The sequence below is a fragment of the Synchiropus splendidus genome, chromosome 14 (genome assembly GCF_027744825.2).
Source record: "Synchiropus splendidus isolate RoL2022-P1 chromosome 14, RoL_Sspl_1.0, whole genome shotgun sequence".
In the NCBI taxonomy this organism is placed as follows: domain Eukaryota; kingdom Metazoa; phylum Chordata; class Actinopteri; order Syngnathiformes; family Callionymidae; genus Synchiropus; species Synchiropus splendidus.
This window is the reverse complement of record NC_071347.1, coordinates 2627725-2652813: the sequence shown is the minus strand read 5'-3', so window position 1 is coordinate 2652813 and position 25089 is coordinate 2627725. Positions and strand designations below refer to the sequence as shown.

Here is a 25089-nt window from a genome sequence, read left to right as displayed (position 1 = left end):
GAAGGTACCTTGTGGCTGACAGTGCTTTGTTGGGGGTCTGAACATATCTGGCAAGATTCAGTCAAAGAAAAATTCTCTTTTTCAAATAGGTTTTTTAGTACATCATCCCTCTGATGTCAACATACTCCCTGGTCTCTTAAAGGGTTGTTTATTTTCCTGCTCTAATAAAATCTCACTCAGCTTTCCAGTCGCTCCACATCAAAACAATATCATGAGTGTTTGTTCTTACCATTATCAATTTTTATTTACTGAGGTCAAAAAATAAAAAAATGCACTAGAATGAGAAAAAAAAACCCTCACAATCCTTTGCAACTCCTGCTTTAGTTGAGCAAAATATGAATTTCAGAAGCATTAAAGGCAGCTTTGAATTAAACTCGCACTTGCTGTGCTGTGATCGCTGCAAACTACGCAGTTGGTCCAACTTGCGTGCGAAGGTCAGATAGACTGTAGTTCTAAGAGTACATGCAAGTCCTCTGACCAGTTAGTTAGTGTGGAGACTTCCAGGGTGGCCACTGATGTAGTGATCATTACCAATATACTGTCACCTGCACATCTGACCCAACTCATGTCAATATCCATTCAGGGAGGTGGGGAACAGACATCGCCAAACGCAGGTGTGTAACCATGTATAGCTATACTCCTGGGAAAACACGCCTCCTTGTCAGGACCTTTCTCCAGAGACTAAATAGCTATGTCAGTATATTAGGTTTGAGTTTGGATCCGAGACAGTAAGGTTTCTTTTGGGGGGTGGGGGGTGGGGGGTGGTCAAGTGAGAGGCTGGGGAAAGCATGCTGGTCAGTGAGTGCCTATCCAGTTCATTCAAATTCGCCAGTTCAGTATCTGATGGCACAAATGGTCATCCACACTCACCAGAGTCTCCTCACGATTTCCTCTGTATTTCCAGTACAGTAACAGTAAAAAGGCCCCCTCTGCTGGAGATGAGTGGAATTGAGGTATTGTGAAGAAAACTCGTCACTCTCAATATATTGCATTTTGAAAGTGCTCCCAAAGTCATTGTTGGACTTAAAAACGTGTACCACATTTATCAAAAAGGGGGACACCCGTGAATCTGAGTCCTTACACTCGCTAATGCTAAATAATAGTCCGAGACAACAATCAGAATGACAAGGAAACGGTTAGTGGAAAAGACATCACTTTTGACAAAACATTTGTGAATTAAATTATTATCATTGTACAGATTATGTTAGCTGTGAACGACTTCCAGCTCCAGTAGGAGGTTGGCTCATTCCATGTTTATCAGGCCACAATGTGAAAGAGAAGTCACGAAAGAGAAGAAGGTCATGGAATGACAGCACACAGCTGCACCATCTATGTTTTTATTATACATGTATAAATAATATATCTTAAAGTCGGGACTGAAGGCACGTCAATCTGCTTCCACTAAAAACGTGGTTTGTGCAGCAACGGTGTGCGTCGTTGGACAGTGAACCAGGGACAGTCTCGCGCAGATATTCAGAAACAAAGTGGGACTTTCAGAGTGTTTGCAAAATGAACAGAATAAAACTGGATATAGTTTTACATTTGCATGTGCTTTACTACAGAAATGGAAAAGAAAAGACATAAAAAGAACAGAAAAGGCAGGGAAACTATTTTGCTCTATCAACTCCCTTTGGTAAATTCGGTAATAAATGGTCCTGCATTCGTTTTGTTCATGTACACATTTACTTTACTTACTCAAGTCCACAGTAAGCTTGGAAAGTGTTACTAGCACATTACAGAGCCATCATAAAAAGTCTGAGACTATGTACAGGGTATTTACAAATGAGTTTGTATACAGTCGTCCCAGGATGAGTCGAGTGCTGCGTGTTTGAGCTGGTACATTAGCAACAGCAGGTAAACTCTTGTGTAAACATACACAAAACCTACACTGCCAGAGCTGGCGTTGCTGAGCTGCACCGGCCAAGGCCAAACTGTGTGGCCAAAATTTGTATCATTATTTACTGTTTAAATAAATTGCTAATTAACTGTAATCCAACAATACTGTTTGACACACAGTCACAGTTTCTAACACCGACTACGTTCACATGGAAAGCAATCCGCGAGGTTTATCCCACAGGGGATGGAAGGTCTACACGAAATGTGAGTGGAGCTTCTTCGTTGTGTAAATGGGACAAAGACAATCTGCGGAAGATGCAGTGGAGTTAACACGAATGAAAGACCAGGTGAAACTATTCATACGATGGTGGCATGTGCTCCACCAACAAGCACGTTTTGTGGTTCAAAAAAGAAGTAAAAGATGAACGTTTTGCCTAAACTTTTGTTTCATGTGTGGAGCTCATCGGGGTATCACAAATAAGACTGACGAGGGCTTCCAACGTGATGCAAGACTTTTGTTTTGATGCTCAGTAGCTCTCAGAAGAATTTATAAAATAGTTAGTGGGACCTGAGGTTGAATTATACTGTGATGAATAATACAATTGAAGACAACAAACTGTGCTTCCTGCATTAAAACCACCTTGTTCAGGACAGCTGTCCATGTGAACATAGTCAAAAAAAAAAAAAAAAAAAGCCTGGTTCCATCTAGTCAAGAGACATGGGATTACAATTTGGCCTTAAAGAAGGAATGTCCAACCCACATACGGTCAGTGTTTCCCAGCTCCCCATGAACTAGCCTGATCCAGGAAAACACAGTCTTGAATAAGTGCACTTGTCCACCATATTGTTTGTTATGGTAGTACAACACGACTGGATAAGACCCTGTAAGATTGTACCGACGGTTTCAGACACGACGGGCAGTTAAGAGCTTCACTTAAGCGTCTCGGTGATCGCAGCACAAAAAAAAGCACCCCTCATGTTGTTCGGCCCCATCTGTGGATCAGAGTGCTGGTACCAGTTCAGGACTGCAGCTGGGAAGTGAACAGGTTGTCCTTGATTTTGGCACAAAAGGCCCTGTGAAGGAAGTGGGCCCAGCTAAAAACGCTGGTAAAATCAATCATGCTGCCATCACAGGAGCAGGATGTGCTCTGATGAAAGCCCTCTAACCCAAGTTCTAAAACAGTCTCTTCATTCTTTCGGTTGGTGTGGACGGCTACGGCGTCTTCACGGACGGTCCATATTTAACACGGTACTTGTTGATATTCATGAAGTGGAGCACCTCGGCGTGGCGCGTGGTGCTGCAGGACAAGAGGCCATCTCTGCCTTCGCCCATCAGCCATTTGTTGGTCTCAGAAGCCATGTCCCTGGTGATATGCTCCTTTGACCATGTATCCACCCAGGCTTGGAAGCGTTTGTGCAGGCGTGTGCTCACTCGCTCGTGAGACTGTGAGGAGACAGAGAGTTAGCACCATCACCAATGACAGGGGCCACATTATCCTTAAAGATAGATACATTGTTAGCAAGATGGAACATCACATACATGTAGTATGCTGAAGAGAGGACGAAGTTCATCCAAGATCAGAGAAATCTGCTTAAAATAACAAGATGCTTCCGACACTAAAAGCGCTGTTGCCCTCCTCATCTCATCAGGCCATTAGTCCTTATGTGAAGAATACACGCTCAAGTCGCCGGCAAAGGTCATGAGGCTGATGACGCACGGGTCCACAGGGGACATATGACGCCTCATGGAGCGACTTTTTAACTGTGGCTAACGACTGACTTGAAAGATGAAGATGTTTTTTTTGGCTGTGAGGGAGAACATGTGTTTGCCTTTCTAAAGAGCCAGCATGGAGGCCCTGTGGGTTAAGTTTGCTAGTCATGGAGGCAGCTGCAGGAGTCTCCGCAGAGGACAGTTTCACAGACGCAAGCCGCTAAATCAAGTTTAGTGGAACACCACTTATGCTCAATCAAGGAGATCAGTGGATAGAAACACAAGAAGAACGCTGACACATATATGAACTGAGGGAGGAAAAGAACATCTCGAATCAGCATAGTCGGGAGTGTGATATCACTTGGTTTCGAAGTTTCACGAACATACGTCCTGGAGTCAACCTTGTAGTTATTGACAACCAGGTTGGACTAAGCGGCTCCAAATACCATGGAGATTGATATATTTGGCTAACCTGAAGCCAAAACAGAATCACGAGTGCGGCACGTCGGCCATTTTTGTAGTACATGCCCATCTTTCAGGACAGAGCGCTTCAAGCTACGTGGCCATCTTGTTAACTTAAGCTAGAAAATCTGAAATTCAGTATTATTGTAAAACTACTATAAACTAACACTCCACTAACAAAGTACTTGATCAGTATCAGCCAGTCAACAAACATGTCGGGCATACCTGGTTGGCTCTCATTAGAGCCGTCCGTCTGTACATGTAGTCCTCAGACTTGAAAACGTAGACCATTTTATAGGAATTGAGCTTGAACATGCACTCCATCTTCTCCTTCTCCATGGATTTCTTTCCTCCGTCCCACACCTCCTTCTCCAGTTGCTCCCGGCCTTTCTGGTGCTTCCTGATCCTTCTGAGGTTCCTACCCACACCATCAAGAGAGGCGATGAGTCAAAGAGAAAGAGCATGAAACCATTGACCCAACCTGATGGGTTCATAAAAAACAATCAGTACACTCTCACTAACAGCCCAAATAATACATCTACTTAGCATAAACACGATCAGACAATTGTTTGAGTTGCTCACCAGTTAAGACCTCTCCTGCATACATAACACAGGAACAGGAAGTACTGTCATGCAGCAGTTCTTCACCCTGCTTATTTTCAATCGCTGGACAATGTAAGAAATAATGTTGACTAAACTTTATGTAACAATAATGCACCAGTATCACACAGTGGCCATAAGAATGTCACATGTAATTACAACGTAATTGAGGAGATAGAAATAAGCATTCATTCGTTCATAAAAACAAGCAAATCTGGAATACCAATACATGACCAATGCTTTTGCAAACCCCAAACGCTGCACAACGGAGCTATAACTGGAATATTTCCATGATTCATGACAGTCAGGCCTTTGGCGATCATACAAACACCAACAACATGAGAGAGAAACTCTGGTTAAGCTTCTCAGCTCGGCACTGAAAGGAGGACAGACTCCGGCTAGCTGTAACGCAGGCTGACGCTCATGCTAGTGGTGACAGTCCAACTGGCTTCTTTACCAAACATCTTGCCATCATGACAATTCTGTGACCATACATGTGGACGTCACATGAATCATCTTAGCCTCTGAAAATAATTTCTAGGACCACGTTTCACTGGCACAAACCACCTGCAATGGCTGTTGAGTCTTTCGCTGTGATACTGCCTCAGAAGAGTAGGGACCATACTACAGACACGGCTAGGTCCTAGTACACTAGGAGGCACGATACAAAAACATTTGAATTTTTTTCCCCATAGAGAACTAATAAATGACAAATTCAGGGTATTAAACTCATCACTCACACCAAGCTAAGACATGACTCACCGAGGCAGGAAGACTGGCTTCTGGGCGAGATGCTCCCTCAGCTCAGGGGTCGTAGAATCAGGGTTCAGGTAGCGCCCGACATAATCTGACCACCGCTGTGAGGACATATTCAGATGTCAGTGCTTTAACAACAACAGTCTCATTGCCAGCTTCACCAGCCCTACTGGAGCTCATCTATTTCCACTAAAGAAAATCTGATCACGATCTATCCATTTACAACTACCGGTTTCTGCACATGAGTACATTCACACCTCAATACCTGAATCAGTGACTCGGTCTGTCCAGGACGTGGTTTTTTTCTAGTTTCCAAATTTTGTTTGTTCTTTTCTTGCAGCCATTTCAGGCATGTCCACTTGTGTGGAGCTGCTTACCAAGTCTATATGACAGCAGACCTTTTATTCACATCCAGAAATGCAAGAAATGATTACAAGTATAGAGCGGCATCAGATACTCTAAAATTATATTCATGAGGAGACAGGCTTGAGTCCAGATGATGCAACTCTCACATCATGTCCCTCCATCCCGTAGACTTCAATTTCATAACTTATATGTTATACTTATAACTGCTGTTGAGAAGGTGCTTGCAGATAAGGGAAGATCAAATTCACTATATTTATGGAGCCTTCTTAATTTTGCCAATAATACTGAAGTATCAGGATTATTGGTATACAATATCAGTACTGAATCAGTATGAAGAAATGTTTTGCAAGTCACAAAAAAACAAATGACCAAACATTGTGTGAGTTTATGGTTGCATAAGGCAATGCTTTGCCTGTGACATGTTTCTAGCCACTCATGCTTGGGTGGGCAAAATAAAAGTGACCCCGCCCCATGACACACTCCATATTACCGTCCCAGACACACACATTTATGTTATTCATTTTGACTATAGGCTACAGCAGAAGCTTGTTATTGTAATTAGTTTAGATGTCAAATCATTTCCCTAAAAATAAAAACTTCAATTATGAGTATTTTTGGTGTATTTCTGGGCGGCTCAGACTATATTAAGAATATTTTACACGTGTGTTGATATCTGAATTTTTGTTCTAACATCTTCATTGATGACCCTAAATAGTCAGGGGACACATGGTTGGATGACATTTGGAAAAAAAATAATATTATATTATATATTAATATTAAACTGGTATTTAAAAGTCTGTATATCACCCTGCTCTGAGCACTGCTCACAAGACCTTTCCAGTGTTCCCAAATGCACATCACCATTGGGACAGCCTTTGGGTCAATACAGGGAGTATGCAACCCACTCAACTGAGACTGACATAAATGCTTTTCACAAAAGACTTAAAGAATGGTTAAAAGCGAAACAACATTGTTCAGCTATGTACATAATGACCTTTAATCATAATATGTCATAGTAAAGAGATCTGCTTATTTTCTCTTTTCCAACTTGCTCCATGTTTTTGTGGTTTTAGGATATATTTTTAAAAAGCCAGCGATGGACTAGAGTTAAAAATAAGCACATTACACCATAACAAATACCTGCTCAGTCTGCTGGACAGTCTACCTGTACTTGCGACGTCTATTTAAAAGAAACATGAGGATGATGGTCTGTTTGTACCTCTGCTTCCAGGGGCTCATCAGAAGCCTCGTCCTCCGTGTCCAGCAGCTCCACAGTCAGCCTCACCGGTCCTTTGTTCTTCAGAAACATAACCTGATGCCAAAAAACAAACAGTGAATCTGGAGAATACCAAGCCATTGTACTGCAGAGAGGCCGTCAAGCCTACTTTTTAGACTTTCTTTATTGTCATTGCACAAAAACATATCACTATATTATGGCAACAAAATTTCCGTCTGAGGCCTCCGGTTTCCAAAACCAAAGCTATATGTCCAAAAAAAAATAAATATAAATACTAGTCACGAAGATGTACAAATAAACAGTATTGCAACTATTGTCTAACATCTAACAGCTACATTTACGGTGTGTTCCACTTGTCCTTGGAACTGGACAAGAGCTTAGTTGAATTCTTCTATATCTGCCATAATATTTTTATTTATATTTAATTTACTGAATGATGACGTCATCAGTGCCAGTGTGCCCTAGATATCAGTGGCCCCATAGCAATTATGGTAGTAATTTGATCACTGGCAGGTTTTGGAGGTTGTTACCTTGAAGCAGTTCTCCTCAGACATGAGCTGCTCCGCCTTCCTTTGGTAGACAGCCTCAGCAGAACTCCTTGATGACTGGTCAGACACGCTTCCGCCAACGGCACCATTTGAACTTTCTGACAGGAAGAGGTTTGTCACTTGGACGCAGATCTCATCACTGACAATGTGCTGAAGCTGAAAACAAAAGCAAATGAAAATTTCAAGACAGCATTCAAATCCTTTGTTGCATGAGAGTTGGAAATTCCACAGTTATATACCCAACATCAGCGGTGAGTATCTGGTGTGAGAGGTGTGAGGCACATCTTTTAATTTTTTTTTTATATCATTAGCAGCAAATTGTATTTACTTTTCATAGAAAAGATTTTAAACATAGAGATTAATTATTTTCGCACAAATAAATGTCCAAGTGAAATAAATAAGCGGGTCAATCCATTCATCAAAGTAACGGAGCAACATTTTCAGCTAACACATTAAAACATTGCATTACAACCATTTCCATAATCGGTATGGTTCCACGTTTGTAGTTTCACTTTGCTGTGATAAAAAAAAATCTAAAAACTATATTCAACAATTATATCAAAAAGGCAGTAAATGGCAACATGAAGAAGACATGTGTGACTATGGAGGATGCACAGGATAATGTGGCGGAGGTTGACTTACTGCATCAAAGGGAAATGGCTAACAGCAGAGATCTACTCCACTTTCTTCGACACCAAACTACAGTTCTTAAACCTCTGCATTCACGTCACCTCAACAATCATTTTCTTGAATTGTTCTGTCCGGTATGGAATAGTAATTCTGCCAGCTTCACAGGTGTACTGAGGTCTATTGATACATATTCCTGTCTCTCAACTGTGCTACTGAATCAAACCACCTGTAGTGAACACCCAGAAAGGCTGCAGATTGAGGGATCCCCAGTCATTACACTACAATAATGATGCTTACCTGCCGGACAATGCTCTGGATGAGCTTATCCATGGTGAAAGCTGTGTAGGCGTGAATGGTGAACATTTCCCTCAAAGAGTCCTCATACTGCGAAGGTTCCATGTTTCCATCCAGCAGGTTTCGAACCATCTCCAAGAAGGCCGAGTAGTAATCTTCAACCTCGATGTCCACTAGGAACACATTCAGATTAAATAAGGACTGGTTTGGTTAAAAAGCATATACTGAAAATTTCCACCAACAACAGTGTAAAAAGACTTGGGTTGATACTTCATGTAACGTTTTTATTTTATGGCTTCTAATTTAGTCTTAAATTTGCAATGAATACTTCCTTAAGTTCGTCAAATCTTTGTCTTTTTTTTTTTTACACAATCTTTTTGCTCACATATCATTATCATCTTTTTAAAAGAGGATTCTACTAGAAGAAAAAAAAGTATCATCCAACTTCCACTCCAGATTACACTACAGCCTAATACCAATTAATTTAAATTTAACAAGAGTCTCTTGGCCTCATTTTAGCAGTAAGGATTTTTATAGAAGCATTTGTCAACTCAGTTTAGGTGCATATAAAGTGAGCACTCTAACGGCACTTGGTTACTTTGTACGCTACCCACCTGTTTTCTTCCCGCTTGTTTCGATATTCAATACTGTGAATTCCTGTTTGTGTGTGCAATGAATTATAATCTTGCTGATCTCAGTGTTTCTTCTCAGAATCAGAAGCAGAATCAAATTTATTGCCTAAGTCAGTGGGGATCTCACCAACTAGGAAAGCGCTTTGGAATAAAGTGCTGTCAAAAAAATATAAATATAAATATAAAATATAATATAATATAAAATATATAAAATATAATATAATATAAATATATAATATAAAAATATTATATAGTTATTTGCAGGCTTCATTCCTTAGTTATTTATCTATTGTTATCTATTGTTATCGAATTGACTGATATTTGTTGTTTTTCTGAAGTGATATGGAATTGTTTTCACTGTAGTATAAATATGTCATTTGTTTGGTTTGGAAAGAAACATGAATACAGCTACTCACTGGGCTCCTTCAGTCTCAGCTGGATGGCTGGGTTGTCATTCTTATCCTTCTTGAGTCCAAGCACGTCCCTCTCCCAGTCTCTTTCCCGCAACTCCTCCTCGATCTGCCCCTCTGCCTGTCCGTAGAGGCGCAACAGTCGTGAGCAGAGCAGGTGGTGCAGACGCAGGAAGATGTACCAGTTGTTGTTGACGTAGAAGAGGTTGTAGGCATTGTCGCAGCCATGTAGCTTTTGGGCAACTGTATTGCTAAAGAGCAACTTGGACTTGGAGGGGCTCCCACTGCCAGGCATCCCGTTTTGATTCTTTGAGGAGCCCTCCTCCAGATCTACGTCCTCTTCCTCCTCCTCCTCTTCCACGTCGGAGAGCTCGCCACGCTGAGCGAACAGCATGTCAGGGACAAAGTGAAAGATGATCTGCTTGATCTTATATTTGTCCTCCTTCTGAATGCTAGTCTGGCGTTTCACATGGTGGATGATGAGAGCTGCTGCATCCACCAGGATCTGACGGTCTTCGTACGAAAGAGTCAGGTGGGGGCCAGAGGGGGGAGTTATGTTGTCTTCTGATGCTTGCTCTTGTCTCTGGGGATGAGGGACATCCATATTAACGTGGAACCTCCAGCAACTTTGCAGTCATCTCATCAACGTTTTTAACCAGGTCTGGGAATTTTAGACCAACCCCACCACAAAATGCAATGATTGTAGTCATATAAACCAGTATTCATGCATCAAGTAATAAATCAATAACAACATTCTGATACTAGTTATGTAGCAGTGACATCTCGACAAAGTCTGTCCATCCATCCTGGGCAACATCCACCATCTCCAACTGAGGGATCCCGAGACGCTCCCAGGCCAGTGAAAAGATATAATATCTCCACCTGGTCCTGGGTCAAGCCCTCTGTCTCCTCCCAGTTGGCCATGGTGGAAACACCTCCAGCGTGACAGAACAACCCATCTCTAAGGGAGGCGCCTTCTACCCGTTGGAAAAGTCATTTCTCCAACTGGTTGGGCAAAGTTTGTAAAATTAGACATGTTCTGATAAAAACACAAGGTGCCTTTAGGTGACATGCATTTTTACAGGATTACCACAACTAAGTGCACTCAGAAAAAGTGCAATTGCTGAAAGCATCTTGCTGCTGACCCCCTACCAGCTAGCCAGGACCCTCAGACGCTCAGGTGGGTCTCTGCTTGTTGTCTGCTAGTCTAGAGGCCACAGAGCCTGTCAGGGCTCCTCAAAAAACTCATTTTTATAGGCTTGTATTTATGTAAAATAAGTTTCTGGATGTGTTTATATATATGCAAATGTAGACACTCTCTTCAGAGCATGTTATTCTCTAAATCCCAGTTTGAAGCTTATTATTATAATTATTATAAAAGCAAACATCTCGACACAAACGGAAGCAACACTGCTCAAATCAGCGTATCAATAATGTGATGCCACTGGTTTTGATGTCAGGCCTTGAAATGCAGCAACATACAGTATGACACAAGTCTGCTTTATAACAGTTGACCAAATGAAACCAGAACTGAGTGCTGGGAACGCTACATTCTCCAGGTCAAGGTGCGAGGCGATTTATACATGTATTGTGATGTGTGTGAGTATAATTGATAAAAGCAATCACTTAAAGCACATTCTTTAAGAGAGCCACTGCCACCCAGATGACCAGCGGACAATGGTAGTTTTAAGGGCTTAAAGAGTATTTGTGGTGTTAAAAAGAAAATGGTGAGTTCTTACTTCATCATAGATACTTTCGATTTCGTTGAGAAGAGACTTGGAGCGGAGCACTTTGGTGTCGTTCTGCTTGAAATTAATGCCTTGGTGGTCGAGCGACTTGAGGTAATATTTCTCATTCTGCTCCCGCCAGATCTTATTGAAGCCTCGCTGGGCTTCCCGCCATTCCTCCTCCTTTGTCCTTAGCCTGAGCAGCAAGGTCCAGGTCAGTCAAGGAAAAAAAGACACGTCATTCACAATCTCAAAGTAGTTTACATTTATGGTGAATTAGTGAAATGAAGGCTTAATGTACAAGCAAGAAACTGATAAATTGTAACTTTAAGATTTCAGTTTTGTTATTCAGGACAATGCATTTTAATGTGTGTAATAATGTGTTTACATGTGTATATGGGGCAGCTACTGGTGGCTGTACTGTCAGTTGACTTCATCTATCTAGTTTCCGTGATAACTGTTTTCACAGAGCTGGCTGATTCACTCCACACACACCAGAGGACGCACAGATGACTCACCTCTTCAGCACGATAGGCACAGAAACAGCTGGATTTTTTTTCAGACCATCAATAATGTCAGGAGCTTTGTCTCCATATATCCTCTGGATGGCCTTCCGGTGCACGACATCAGACGAGCCGCCCAGTGCATTGTCCAGACGGAACTTGGCCTGCTCCTCCGCAGACATGCGCGACAGCTTCCTCTGAACAGATTCAAGCACTCGGATTGTAGCCAGGTTAGTTTCCAGCACCACGTCCAGCTGTGGAGGGAGCATACAAAATGCCAAGCTTGCACATTACAATGGTAACTTGATACAATGGTAACTAAGTCCACAAGTCGGAGAGGACTTGTATGTTCCCAACACTGGGGAGAGACCTTCTACACAGTTTCACTTTACCTCAAAACGCTCATCTTCACATCTGTAGATGTGCTCCTCATACTGAGTCTTCTTGGAACTGACAAACGTTGAGTCCTCCGACCATGAGGGAAAAGAGACCCAGGTGTCATTCAACACCTGACCACACAAAAGCAAAGTTAGTCAAGCAGGTATCTGAATTCTTTGACGATAATGGATTGGCTTCAGTCTACACAGATTCTAAAATATACTGTAGCTCTTCAGTTAAGATGATGGCATGAAACAGTCTTCTACTGACTATTTCAAGAGTCCTTACAATAAGCACCTCAGGCCCAGAGGTTACAGCGAGACAACAGCATCTCCATATAATCCAACATGAATAGATTTGAAGTAAAATAAATGTTCAATTTGTCTGGACAAACATTGATATCTATATCACATAAACTGATTTTTTAAGGATAAATTTAAAGACTAACGGATAAATTTAAGACTAAAAAATAAAAATAATAGAATAATAAAATAATAAAATAATAAATGATGTGTGTGAAAGTGGAACAATGTTCAGCAGAGTGAGAAAGATCAGTGCCTTAGTCTGGCACACAAGAGGTATCAATGTCCAGATTTTCCTGCCCCGCGAGCTACGTTTCCACCACCATGGAATAGTTTCTCACACACTTTTGACAGGACACCTGTAAGATTTTTCAACCAGGAAACTCAGCTCACTCCTTCCACACATTAACGGTGCCACTCACCGCAGGTTAAGCGAAGACTGGAGATTTTGACTTGGTGGGAAATTACACTAAAGTGGGGTCTAGAAAAGACACATTAAAATGTCCATGCTGTTCCAGGAGACAGCATCATTGGTGATGACTTTCCTGCTTACTTGACATTGTTTTTGTCATTGTATCTCATGACTCCAGCAATTCATTCACTTCCCATTATTTCTTAAAAGAAGACTGGTTTTAAATCTCAAACCATTCCTGACTGGAACAACATTCAGATTATATTAGCCCACAGCGCATATTTATAAACCCAAGAAGTAGCACAATTTGAAAGATACTGAAAGCATTGCGACTTACATGCGAAACTTGTAAACCAATTTATATGATTTTAATTTAAGATGGCATAGATCCAGCTAAAATGGGCACAAACAAACGGTCCATGAAATGAGAACAATCATTTGTGCTCACATTTTTGTCATAAACAGTTTCCATACACATTTTGTTCTGAAGTTTCTGAAAGTTTGGAGTGCAGTTTGGTTTGCTTTCAGTGAGTCATCCAGCTTTGCTCGATGAACTTTTTGTTTTGTTTCGTGTTTTTTGGATTTATTGAAATCCTTCGTCGTATTTGAATATACTTCTGACACCTTCATGCGTAAAGATGCATCACCACCAGTGCCTCACCTCTTTGCAAAGTGGAGTTCTGCCAGTGCACTTGGGTTGCTGGTAACTTTTTGGCAGAGCTCTGTAACTGGAACCCAACCTCTTACAAGAGGCATAATCAATCTCCATTGCAATGCCCTCAGTCGCTCGCTCCTTGGGGTAAGTTTCCATTTGGGACATTTCCCGATACCCCAAGAAGTTCTTGAACCAGCTGAACAGCTCTGGAAATTTTCTTCAGGAGGAAAAGAACATGAGGACAGGACAAACACACACACAAGGCTGTGCTGGGGAATAGTTAAGACAACTCACCCTAGAATGGGCAGTACCAGCTGCACCAGCTCAGTCCGAGAGATCACCTCCTGGTTGAAGATCACCAAACATCGCAGGAAGTTGTCATAGGCTTCTGCACTTCGCAAGGCTTTTCTTACCTGTGAAGAAAGGCAGAAATAGAAAGACTGCAAATTGATCTGTACAGGTTTTGGGATCCTATAAACATTACACTCACAACTTTTTCTTGTCGCAACATCTGATTCAATAATGCAGAGATGTCAAGAAGATGTAGAAATAGATTGCATTTAGAATATAACGTTGCAAATGCAGCAGACTGCTTTGACTGACACCTGTACAGCAGTAATACACATGTAGATTCCCAAGTCATTGATGGGCTATTTGGTCCAAGTACACCACATGTATACGCCTCTAAAGTGAGCAACAAATGGGAAAATGCAAATAGGGAGTAAGGTTAACTAGAGGTCATGGACATACTCTGGTTCACATGGTTCTGTGTTTGGAACTTGATGGTCGCAAATTCACACATGCAAGCTGACAGGGTTCGTCTGTGACACAGGGAGGCCGATGACCGTGTCCAGTCCCAGGTGAATAACTGTAATCAGAATAAACACTGACCTTCTCAAAGAAGAGCGACTCCGTGGCTGCCCCATGCCTGCCGGCCTCTGCCGCTGAAGAGTCCTTCAGACCCAGCAACTTGGGCTTCTTCTACACAAAAACATGAAGAGGCAGGATCATAGAAACAGAGAGTAAATGGTGAGGTTAAGTGGCAGTGATGGTGCCTGGAGTGCAGGCTTACCTTGACCGGCGGAGTGGATCCCGGTGGCGGGTGCCGGCGTATCTGGCAGCCATTCTGATTGAGTCTCTGTTTGTTGTTCAGCTGTAGTTTCTTGGCAGTTGCACCATGATCATTCCTCACAGAATCTGCCTTCTCAGCATTTGTCTTGTTTAAGAGCTGAAAGGATTTGATGAGGTGTATATTAATTCTACACATATTTAATTAATTTAATTATTTATTATTTAATTATTTAAATGATTTATTAACAATCACCACACTAGATGAACTCACAGTCTCTTTCATCATTCCACACAATAGAGACACATCAAACTATCCCAACTATGAACATCTAAGGCTCTCGAGGAGGGATTTAGTTCCCCTTTTTTAACATTTTTTTTTACTTTGTGGTACAGACCAGAGCTGTAGTTAGCAGTAGTAGTATAGTTTATGATCGTAGTCTTTGTCCAGTTTGCTTCCTGTACGCCATATTAGTTCTGTTGAATTCAAATACTAAATAAGTTTAAAGTAATGTTTTAAGTGAATGCAACTTCATTGCTGAGTTGCACTAAGCACTATCCTGAGCTGCACCTAGATGACGTCACAAGAGGAATATCCTGACAGCTGATCTTCATAAAAAACAAGTCAAGCACATTCAGTGGCAAACAATGTTGTCTTTGGTGCTATGCAGTGACCATTGAACTGCTGATAGTGAATCCTGACCTGAAAGTTTGTCAACCAATCGACTGCCATATGTGTCGAAAACAAACAGCTCAAGATGATAGCAACGTATCAAAACAGTGCAGAGAAGCAACAGGCCTGCACGAAAAGACTAAGACCCTTTGTTTACATTTTAGTCTGTGACTGAAGTGTGTGCACACTTCAAATAGGCGCAATACAATCGTGTTAATGTTATGAGCCCAAGACAAGAAAGCAGTTGAGGATATGCTTCACACAATTCTTTAAAAATTTCTTTAATCTGTAAACCCACATTTCTTATACACCTCGATATTATGCTGCTTTTGTTGACTTTCTAATCATACGGGGGCTCACCACTGAACTGTTGGCATCTGGCAAAAACTGTCCAAACTCAGAAAGAAGGTCCTCCTGGTTCTTGAAGAGCTGGGCCACCTGTGCATACACTTCCTGCTCGGTCAGCGCTGGGGTATAGTTCCCTCCAGCCTCTTTGGCATTCCGCTGCTCTTTCTGTAAAAGGTGACAATCAGAATGAGAAAATGTTACAATATAAACCACAACACATTTCAGCAGGAATATGCTGGAAAGAAACTGTTCAAACATCTTCTTAAAGAATTCTCTCAAGACATCAGACTCAGTGAACAAACATGCTGCCACTCATGACTATTTTGCAAGTCGCCAACTAACTCATCAATGAGCAGACTAGTCAGCATATGACGTGTACAGGTTCATGAACATGAGAAAGATGCAGTTGGTGGTTGTTGTCCCAACCAATCAAGCACACACAGCTTCACCAACCAGGTAATCTGTGATAAGAGGTTGACAGTCAGCTGCTGCTGGTTTCATCTGACACCTGATTGGTTGCAGCACTTTCTGGAACTGTTTGGTGACCCTGGTCTACAACCTCAGAGGAAGGCTGTTTATTATCTGTCCTAACAAAAATAATCTCAAGCTAAGCAAGGTTTATAATCTCTGTGTTAACACGGTGACAGTGTCAGTGAAAACCACTGGAGGTGAGAAACTTCACACAAGTGGTTTCATTGGGTACCGCCCATCACTTTAGGCAGAAATGTGTGATGCTGTTGAAAGAAATATGCCCAGTCACTGAGTGGAAGCATATTTTTAAGGATGCAAGTAAAAAAAAGCAGCACATGTGCCATGAAAGCCCGCGCTACCCATCGATGTTAGAAGCACACAGAAAGGACGGAACCAACCAGCTGGTTTGGACTGACGAGTAAGTGGGACTTTTCACAAAGTTCCCACTCTGGACCCTGTTTTCAAAAGTTGTTGGATTCAGGTGGAGATGGCACCGTCACTATATAAACAGACACTGCATTCGACACATTACGGTAGTGGATTCAGTATTCAGTGTCCATGCCACTGTTATCTACTAGAAATGTTGTGAAGCAGCACTGGAATCCGCTTCTGCCATCCAACATGCAGCCATGTTGAGATAAGAAGCCCTCGTCGGTTAATTTAATAGTCCAGTATGATGGCCATGTTGACTAATCGTAGCAGCCCTCGTCTCGATCTATCAATAAAGCTGACCTGGTACGTGTGTAGGATCTCCAGGAAGGCTTTGTAAATGTCAGGCTGGCCTTGGAACCGGTTCTTGATCTTGTTGACATAGTTAATGGCATGATTGAACTCCACTGGCTGGTTGCTTTGAATGGATGTTCCAGTAGGGGTCACACTCAGCGGCGTGTGGAGCTGCACGGGCGGGGAGTGAGGAGAGGTGTAGGCAGGGATGGACGGATTGCTCTGACTGCTGGGTGTCAGTGCTTGAGGCTGAAGACAATGCAGAGAATCAGAGACGTCTCAAAGGGGACAAGGCAGGTAGATTAGGCTTCCTACCTTGCTGATCTTGGAGGGGGCCGGCTGAGTCAGGACTGGCGGGGCACTTGTTGTGACAATTGCAGGGAGTGGGGCTGGGTGCAGGGTGCTGGCACCCGTGATGGGAATGTTCTGCACTGAGATCCCATGCGGGGTAATGTGGTGGATCTGACCTGGCGTGGTCACATTGACCAGATCATTGGGCTGAACCTCGATCTTGTAGCCTGGAGGCAGGAAGGTGTTGAAACCCATGATCAGGTCGGGGTGGCCTTTGAATAGCTGTGAGACTCTGCTAATGACCCCAGGAGTGTCAATGCTGCAGGAAGACAGGGTGCATACTTTAGATTCATTCCACAACACTTGCTTAGTCCAAACAGTAATCACTGAACAACATAAAATTCCGACAATGCTTTTATGTGACACCACTGAGACAAGGTACAAACTCCACACAGATCTAGGTCCAAACCTAGACTGCTATCTAGTTAAAAACATGTCATCTGTTGCTTGTCGATAAAGGCTAGTGTAATCTTTCTACTATTGTTACTATAATACTATTGGACGATAAACAGCTAGAAATTGTATTTTCACATCAAAAAAGTTTAATTTGTTGTCAATTGAATCATTGAAGTCATTAAATGATTATGATTATTATTATATTATAATTGTTTATTATCTGTCCTAACAAAAATAATCCAAAACTAAGCACTCAAAAATACCAGTTACTTTTGTAAGAGTTGATCAGCGCTGTACCTTTGAGACTTGAACTCCTTCATTATGTCCAGGAAATCATTGTAGACCTGAGGCTGGTTGCCAAACTGTAGCTTGACCAGGTCTAGGTAAGACAGGGCGTCTTCCACCTGTGACAGAATACAAGTTTGTTCAAAAACATTGACAGCACTTATTGCATTGCATTCATCCATCCATCCATCAGTCCACCCCAGAAAACTCCTTTGGGGAATATTGAGCCATTCAAATGTCTGCCAGGTCAACATCCCTCCTCTAGTCCCTGGGTCTGTCCTCAGTCTCCCTCCTACAATGTCACTTCAACAATTTACAATTTAGTCCCATGGTCATAAGCTTGTTAAAAGGTCACCACTCAGAGCTTTTGGGCCTGTAGCTTCAATGTCTGTAGGTGCAGCTCCTTCATCCTTCATCAGCCAATCTCACACTGCATGATCCATGAGTTGATCCTCATCCTGGCAGCTTCAGTCGAACCAGTGAAATTGAGAGGTTTCACACTGACAGTGACAACAGATACACGTCATCAGAAAAAAAGCAGGGTTTGAGTCACTGAGGTCACCCCAAAAAAAACACTAGTCCATGTGATACCAAAAATTTAGATGACTAAAATAAACTGGCTTCCGACACAAAACAGTGGCAGAGTTGATTGTTTGCATTTGTGTAGATGGTTGCCAATCCTCACTGGAAACTACAATAGCCTACAGAAATTTAAATCAGTCTACAGAGCAGGACTCAGCAAACCTTTAGCAACTGCAAGGTACTCCGAGGGCACTCTTTGCCCTAAAGGGCTCCTATCAGTTAGGTGCACATTTCTGAAATAACTTATGTATGTATATTATTATGGATAATTAATGACATTCCTCTAGTACATTAATCACATTATTTATTATCCCCAATAACTGCAAATGGGGTAACATGAAAGGGAACACAACAAAACAAATTTAAACATAATAAAATGGTCATTAAATGAAACACTGGCCTATGGACTGCTCTCTTGGTCAGTGCAGAAAACCTTGTGCAAGTGGGCACCTTGGTGCCCCCTGTCATTCAGAAACTTTCCAGAAGAAAAGCTTCCATTATCACCTTAAGCCTTGGGTACTGCTGCTGTCCCGGCGTTGCCTGTGGTGTGGCTGTGTGGCCGTGTGTGGACATCACTGCAGAACCATGCGACGGGACCACTGGACCCAGGTGGTGTGACCCAACGTGGACAGCTGGGCTCGGTGCGTGCCCATGCCCCCCACTGGATGGAGCAACGGTTGGAACCTGAGAAGCAAAAATGGTCTGGTTTGGTTTCAGCAGGCAGAGGGCAGTTGGGTCAACAGCCATCACAAAAACAAGTTCTCTCTCAGGATTCAATCCCGACTACAAACATTAGCTCAGGTGGTTGAGTGGGTGGTCCAATAATGAGGGGGTAGGAGGCTTGTATCACGCTCCGACTGTAGCTGTCATGCTGTCCTTGGGCCAGACAGCGAACCAACCTTGATTCGTGTGAATGTGCATGCCGGTGGTCGGAGGGGCTGTTCGGAGCACATTGGCAACCATGCTGCCATGAGTAAGCCACTGGGCCTAAGTTAGCTTTCATTTTTGCAGCCCAACATTCAGACTGTCAGTCTCAGAAAAGAAAGCAGGATGAGGAACATTCGATGTTTCACACATCACCAAACAAGATTCGTTCAGCCCGTTTATTTCACAGAGCAAGTGACAGCTCCATTCAATACACAGCTGAGGAGAGAACGACAGTCCATACATAATGACAAATTGATAGAAGTTTAGATTGTACCTGGTATCCCTGGGGGACAGAGTACTGGACACCAGTAGAGGGCTGCATGTTATCTGACACGGACTCATACACGGTTGGTGCCGGCGCCAGTACACGATGCTGAAACGTCTCCGAGCCGCTCGGGAGGCGCCGCTGCTGGGACGCAAAAACTGTTTCCTGTTCCTCCAGTCGCCGTTTCATTATGAACTCATACTCAGAGGCTGACACACCTGGAAGAAACACATATGAACACTAAATACATTTTAATAACAATTAGCTGTTTAAAGAAAAAAATGTGTATTCATAATTACATGGAACAGCAAGTATTTCAAAAATGGAGTGTTAAGCTTGTAAAATCACAAGAAAATCCTTCAAATTAGGTAGATTTAACAGACTTTCTTGTCCTAATATTTTTTAATGTTTCTATAGCTGCACAAATAATTATGCAACTATGATTAAAAGAACCCTATTTTGATCATCTGTTTTACTTGACTGTTTTAATGGACATTCTTAAGTTTTGGCTTTATTGGATCTTGTTAATTCCACAGTCATGATCTGTGTGTTGTATCGCATGATTTCAAATACCTGTGTGGGGAAGTATTTAAGGCTAATTCATGCCTGCATGGACAGTCCATGAATCATCAATGAACATTAAGAAATACGGTGACTGACCTATGGGAATTGTAGCTGAAGCCAAAAAGATACAGTATTGATGAATTCATTAATCATAAATTAAGGCCAAGTATAACCATTCAATGACAATATGACTTTTCAAATACCATATTTACTTTCTGTCCGCAAATGCAGTACAGTTGGGCATCCTTGAAGCCATCTCGAACGCGCAGCAAACGCAACACCTGTATGATCGCTCCACGCTCACTACTACGTCACGATGAAACTAACAGGTGTTGTGGTGGGAAGTGTGTCCTCACTCACTCACTCAACTTCCCAAGGATGGAAAAGAAAGGCAGCATGGTGTTTAGGATATTAGGGGTTGCTCTTCCGATCGGTAACTATAGATAATGTTTTGTATTTACAAAAGCTGGTTGACTGTTTCTGGAGAGGAAGCACCATAGTGACAGGCAAACATGTTCCCACTCCCATCACTTCGACTGCGTTGGATCAACAGTAAACACAGCACGTGGTGGTTTTAAAGGACATCGGAACAGTTAGAATGCTATTTAACAATCGTTTTCGATAACGCGCAACTGTCCTTCTGCAGAAAACCTACGGCCTAACAGAAGCACCGTCATCAAGTTACAACACATCGCTCTTCTAACGCCCGCCATTTAAAGCATGGTGCACCGACCACCCCCACCATGTAAATCAGGTAAGCGCAGTACCCAACGAAATAACACGCTTCCAGAGAAGGTACATGCAAGCACATGTATCGACTGTTGGAAACTCGGGAAACTGTCGAATGGCTGGAGGACTCGGAGTTCTTAGCCGCTGGCTAATGTAAACAACACGAGAAGCCTGACAACCGAGAGCCTGGAGAAGCACATGCAGCGACACATTGAATCCCGATGGACAACTGCAGCGATCGTGATTCATCGATTAATCAGGACACAGACGTGGGGTAAAGTCATAAGCGATCGGCATGTCATTCAACGTGAATTAAGTTTGACTCAGTAAAATCGGCAGTAAAAGGTGATGTATTGCTAACTCTGTTAGCTTGCTCAATGAAACCCAGCCAAACTCACCACTCTCTGCAAGTTGTCAGTTGAGCCCCGAATAGTCCGTTCTGGAGGGCAAGACGCCAGAGACGCGCGAGTGCGAAGTTTAACGCGTGTCGTTAAATAAACAGTCGCTCGCTGCAAAGTGAAAACCCTTCCCGTGAGAGGAAAACAATCTCCGCAGGGTTAGCCATGGGAGGGGCTTGCTTAACTAAGAACCACGCCCACCTGCAAGGCTATTGGTGCACTGTCTCAGAGCATCCGTTGCAAGGCGGGGTGCAAGCAGTCTATTGGAGGCTTCAGCTGTCACTCACAGTTTTAGCTCGCTGTTGCCAGAACGCCCATTTTGACTGAGGGCGCCACAACTGTGCATGAGGATATCCCACTGTTATGGTGCGGCACACGATCATGAACCGGCTGCACTGTTCAGGGGCGATTCTCTGGTCAAGAGACACGTCATAGTTTAACAAGATTTTTACACTATTTCTGAGCACAACTGCCAAAGAATTTTTATATACAGCCTATAATGAGCGCCTGCAACACAATGGATTTGAATTCAAAAATATACTTTTACTCCTTCCGGATTTTAATTTAGGGACTATTACTCGTGTAAGAGCTGGTAATATCATTATTATTATTATTATTATTATTATTGTTGTTGTTGTTGTTGTTGTTGTTCACTTGAGGTGCCACTCATTTCATGACATGGCCATAATAAACGCATCTACTATGACATTGTGACCACCTCGCTGATGATTTGTATCCCACAAGCACCCATTAATTGTCAGTACTGATGCTTCTGTGTGGATTTTCTAGTCTGTCAGAAGCGATCCAAAGGGGTCCGAGGAAAGGAGAGCAAAACTAAGCAGCAAGTTCACAGGCTACTTAGATATGAATGGAATAGTGTTGCTGATAAGGCTATTTTGTAACCTGATAATTTAGTTGGACTTATTCTTATCCTGCTTTTGAACTGTAGGCACTGATGATTGATCAGTAACAGTTAATTTGACATTGTTCAATATCAATTTCTGAACTTTTTTTAATGTCAACTTTTTAGTATTAAATGTCAGTTGAATTTTACTTGTAATATGTTGGATTTCTTTCTTTCTTATTCATTGCATTTAAGAATGTTTTACTTTATCCATTTAACTTGATACAATCTGATGAATTGTTTAATATCTCCACAGATTTAGCCTTTTTAGTATTCAATTTAATACTCTGAGAAGTATACACTGGTGGAACTGACTGAAGTTACACAACACTGTCTCAGACTTAGACTACGATTCAACTGAGAATCATTCAAATTGTGCTTAATAATTTAGTTTTTGGTTAAATTTGCGCATGCCTGGTAGATACACAATACAGTGGGTGACCAAAGGCAACGTTGTCAGGGCTGTTTTTAATCCCATCCCACTCCATAAATAACTATCTCAACAAATATCACTATAGGAATATGAGCCTATCCCAGAGGCAGGAATGCACCCTGGGCGGGTCGCCAGGGCATCGCAGGGCACACACACGTAGGGGCAATTTCAGAGTGTCCAGTTGACCTAGTGAGCACGTCTTTGGGCTGTGGGAGGAAACCGGAGAACCCACGCGCACACGTTGAGAACATGCAAACTCCATGCAGAGGAATCTGACGCGGGCATCGACAGTGTCATTTCGATTATTTGCCCATCGTTTGACGCCTTCAGACAGAGAGAGAGAGAGACATGTCTTCCGGTTTGGCGAAATCTGATTCGGGGGGCGGGAGCTCTCTGGCGCTGAATCCTCGCCCAATCAAAGAACACCAGTGCAGCTCCAACCCTCCAAATAGGTGGAATGACCAAAATAAACCATCGCCCACGACAGGCGGAGCTACTGCGAACGACAGTCCCGGACTTCCCCGAGACTGGACCGAGTGCCTTCACACGAGTGTTGGTTTTGTTGAAGAGACGACCTTCGTCGCCTCGAAACGCTAAAGCACCATCGTAGCGTCGTGTGTAAAGGCCACCATTAACCAAGCTTTTTTTGCATTTTTAAATCTGAATGCATATAAGTATACCGCTGATCGAGGTGATACCACAGACACGTCGAGGACGAGCGACAATTCCCGCAGTCCGCCTCCTTGTTGGTCTATCCACTCCGCACCCAAACAAAGGACCGTGAACGCATCATGGCTGGTCAGCGCTCGTTTGTTGTTGGGCTGCGTGCACCCCATGTCATAACAAAACTCGACGCGAATGCGACCAGCTTTAATGTGACCAGACAATTGCCCTCGCTAAACAATGCCTAAGTTGAAGCAAACGGGAACGACAGCATCGGAAACGACGACCATTCCCCGCACAGTTATAACAACACTGTAATATCAGCCACGCTCGCTGAGGACAGACTGGGCAGCGAAAACCAGCATTCTGTTTTGTGACCAGGTCAGGAACTAAGGTCTAGGCAGAGTCCCCACAACAACAACCATGCAGGCGCAGAAAGCTGCACAGGACACACTGTTTATGACTCGACAACATAACGTCCCTCTTCCGAGCATCTCGAACTTCGTTCAGTGGTGTGAGAAAGCAGCTTTGTCAGTCCTTTCTGGACCAAGCGCTGAGTTTATTATGGTATAATAAAACAGCAATGCATACATACCCGGGAAAAGACTCCTCAGACCGATTCGTGTTTGTAACAAAATAGTGGTTCACGCCCCCCTCAGAAAGCATTGGCGCACACGGTCGACGACGTCATTTTAGTTTAAATATTACCCGCTAAAAACTATAAACTACCCCTTCAGGCGCAGACCACGCATTCGTACGGACTGACGTATCTGCGCATTGACAAAAGTTTCGGCGCGAGTCAAGAGGACATGGAATTCTGATCCTAAAGGTCAAGAGAGGTTTTGACGTACTTTTTGATGATGGTCTATTTCTTTCATTTATGTTATCGATCTCTGTATTATTCTATTATTCCAGTTGTTGATACTTGACCATCAGGCTACACCGACTTGAAACATTTATTTAAATCCTCAGAAGGAAATTTGAATGTTTGTTAACCAACCATAACCTTAAAAAAGTAATGTAAACTAAAGATTGTTATGAAAAATATGTTGGTTCAAATCCTGTTTTTTATTTGTTAACCAACAATCATTTAAGTGTGAACAAATAAAGGATATTTATGGTACGGCCAAATCATCGTGCATTTTAAATATAATCCCATATTACTGTGTGCTTTACAATACTGCAGTTGTGGAGTCTCATCCCACTGGACCTCACCAGCCCAACATGGGGGATCCTCGTTCTGTTTGAGATGAGGTGGAAACCCAGCAACTTGTAGTTTGTAAATGTCATCTACTACCTCACTGGCAGAAGGCAGGGCTTTGCTTGCAGTTAATACTCAAATATTGTCCCTCTGTGTTCGTGGATCAGATAGTGGCTGGCCCGAGGTTTCAACCAGTCCAAGCACAGACTGGTGAGGAAATTCTGCCTAGGGCTGGCAACTAGATGCCACCTTGACAGTCCACGTCGCCAGCATTGGTTGGACAGCCAGCCATACTGTGGAATAACGAATGACACCCGGTGAGCAAAGAGGCACCACTGTTGGGGTCGCCAAAACATTTCTTGTCAGCATGTTTGTGCTAAGTGGTTCCAGAACACACCCGTTATACTGAACAGTGCGGTGACCCAAGCTGTAGTAATTCTGGAGCAATGCCTAGAAGTTGGTGGACAACTTATGAGATGAATAGACAGAGCCACACTGTAACCCTTGTCGAGAACCAGAATGACTGAGCCATTGCATGTGAAGTTCATGACTGAGTGGGCAGCGGACATGAGCCCATGTGCAAGGGTGTGCCTGCATTTGGTAGATGCTGAGACGACGCTCTGTGACCCATCCACAGCAAACGCGGGGG

At 42.8% G+C, this 25089-nt stretch overlaps 1 protein-coding gene across 3 annotated transcripts; it reads right to left on the bottom strand.

Moving 5' to 3' along the window:
• Positions 1-1324: 1324 nt before the first annotated feature.
• Positions 1325-23883, bottom strand: sin3aa (SIN3 transcription regulator family member Aa). Of its 3 annotated transcripts, none has more exons than XM_053886200.1 (21): positions 21240-21402; positions 19558-19766; positions 18861-19040; positions 17787-17893; positions 17058-17352; positions 16752-16991; positions 15561-15713; positions 14532-14687; positions 14351-14437; positions 13754-13872; positions 13466-13676; positions 12105-12221; positions 11728-11966; positions 11222-11405; positions 9489-10065; positions 8444-8613; positions 7499-7672; positions 6951-7043; positions 5372-5466; positions 4235-4427; positions 1325-3280 (listed from the first exon to the last, which is right to left on the bottom strand). In XM_053886200.1, exons 2-21 carry the CDS (start codon positions 19735-19737, stop codon positions 3050-3052), a joined length of 3801 nt encoding a protein of 1266 aa, XP_053742175.1. In that variant the 5' UTR covers positions 19738-19766; positions 21240-21402; the 3' UTR covers positions 1325-3049. The 3 variants fall into 3 exon arrangements, with proteins under 3 accessions (XP_053742175.1, XP_053742176.1, XP_053742174.1); XM_053886201.1 differs by lacking the exon at positions 21240-21402 and adding an exon at positions 23835-23883 and having other exon boundaries at positions 1326-3280; positions 14351-14440; XM_053886199.1 differs by having other exon boundaries at positions 1326-3280; positions 14351-14440.
• Between the last annotated feature and the right edge of the window lie 1206 nt (positions 23884-25089).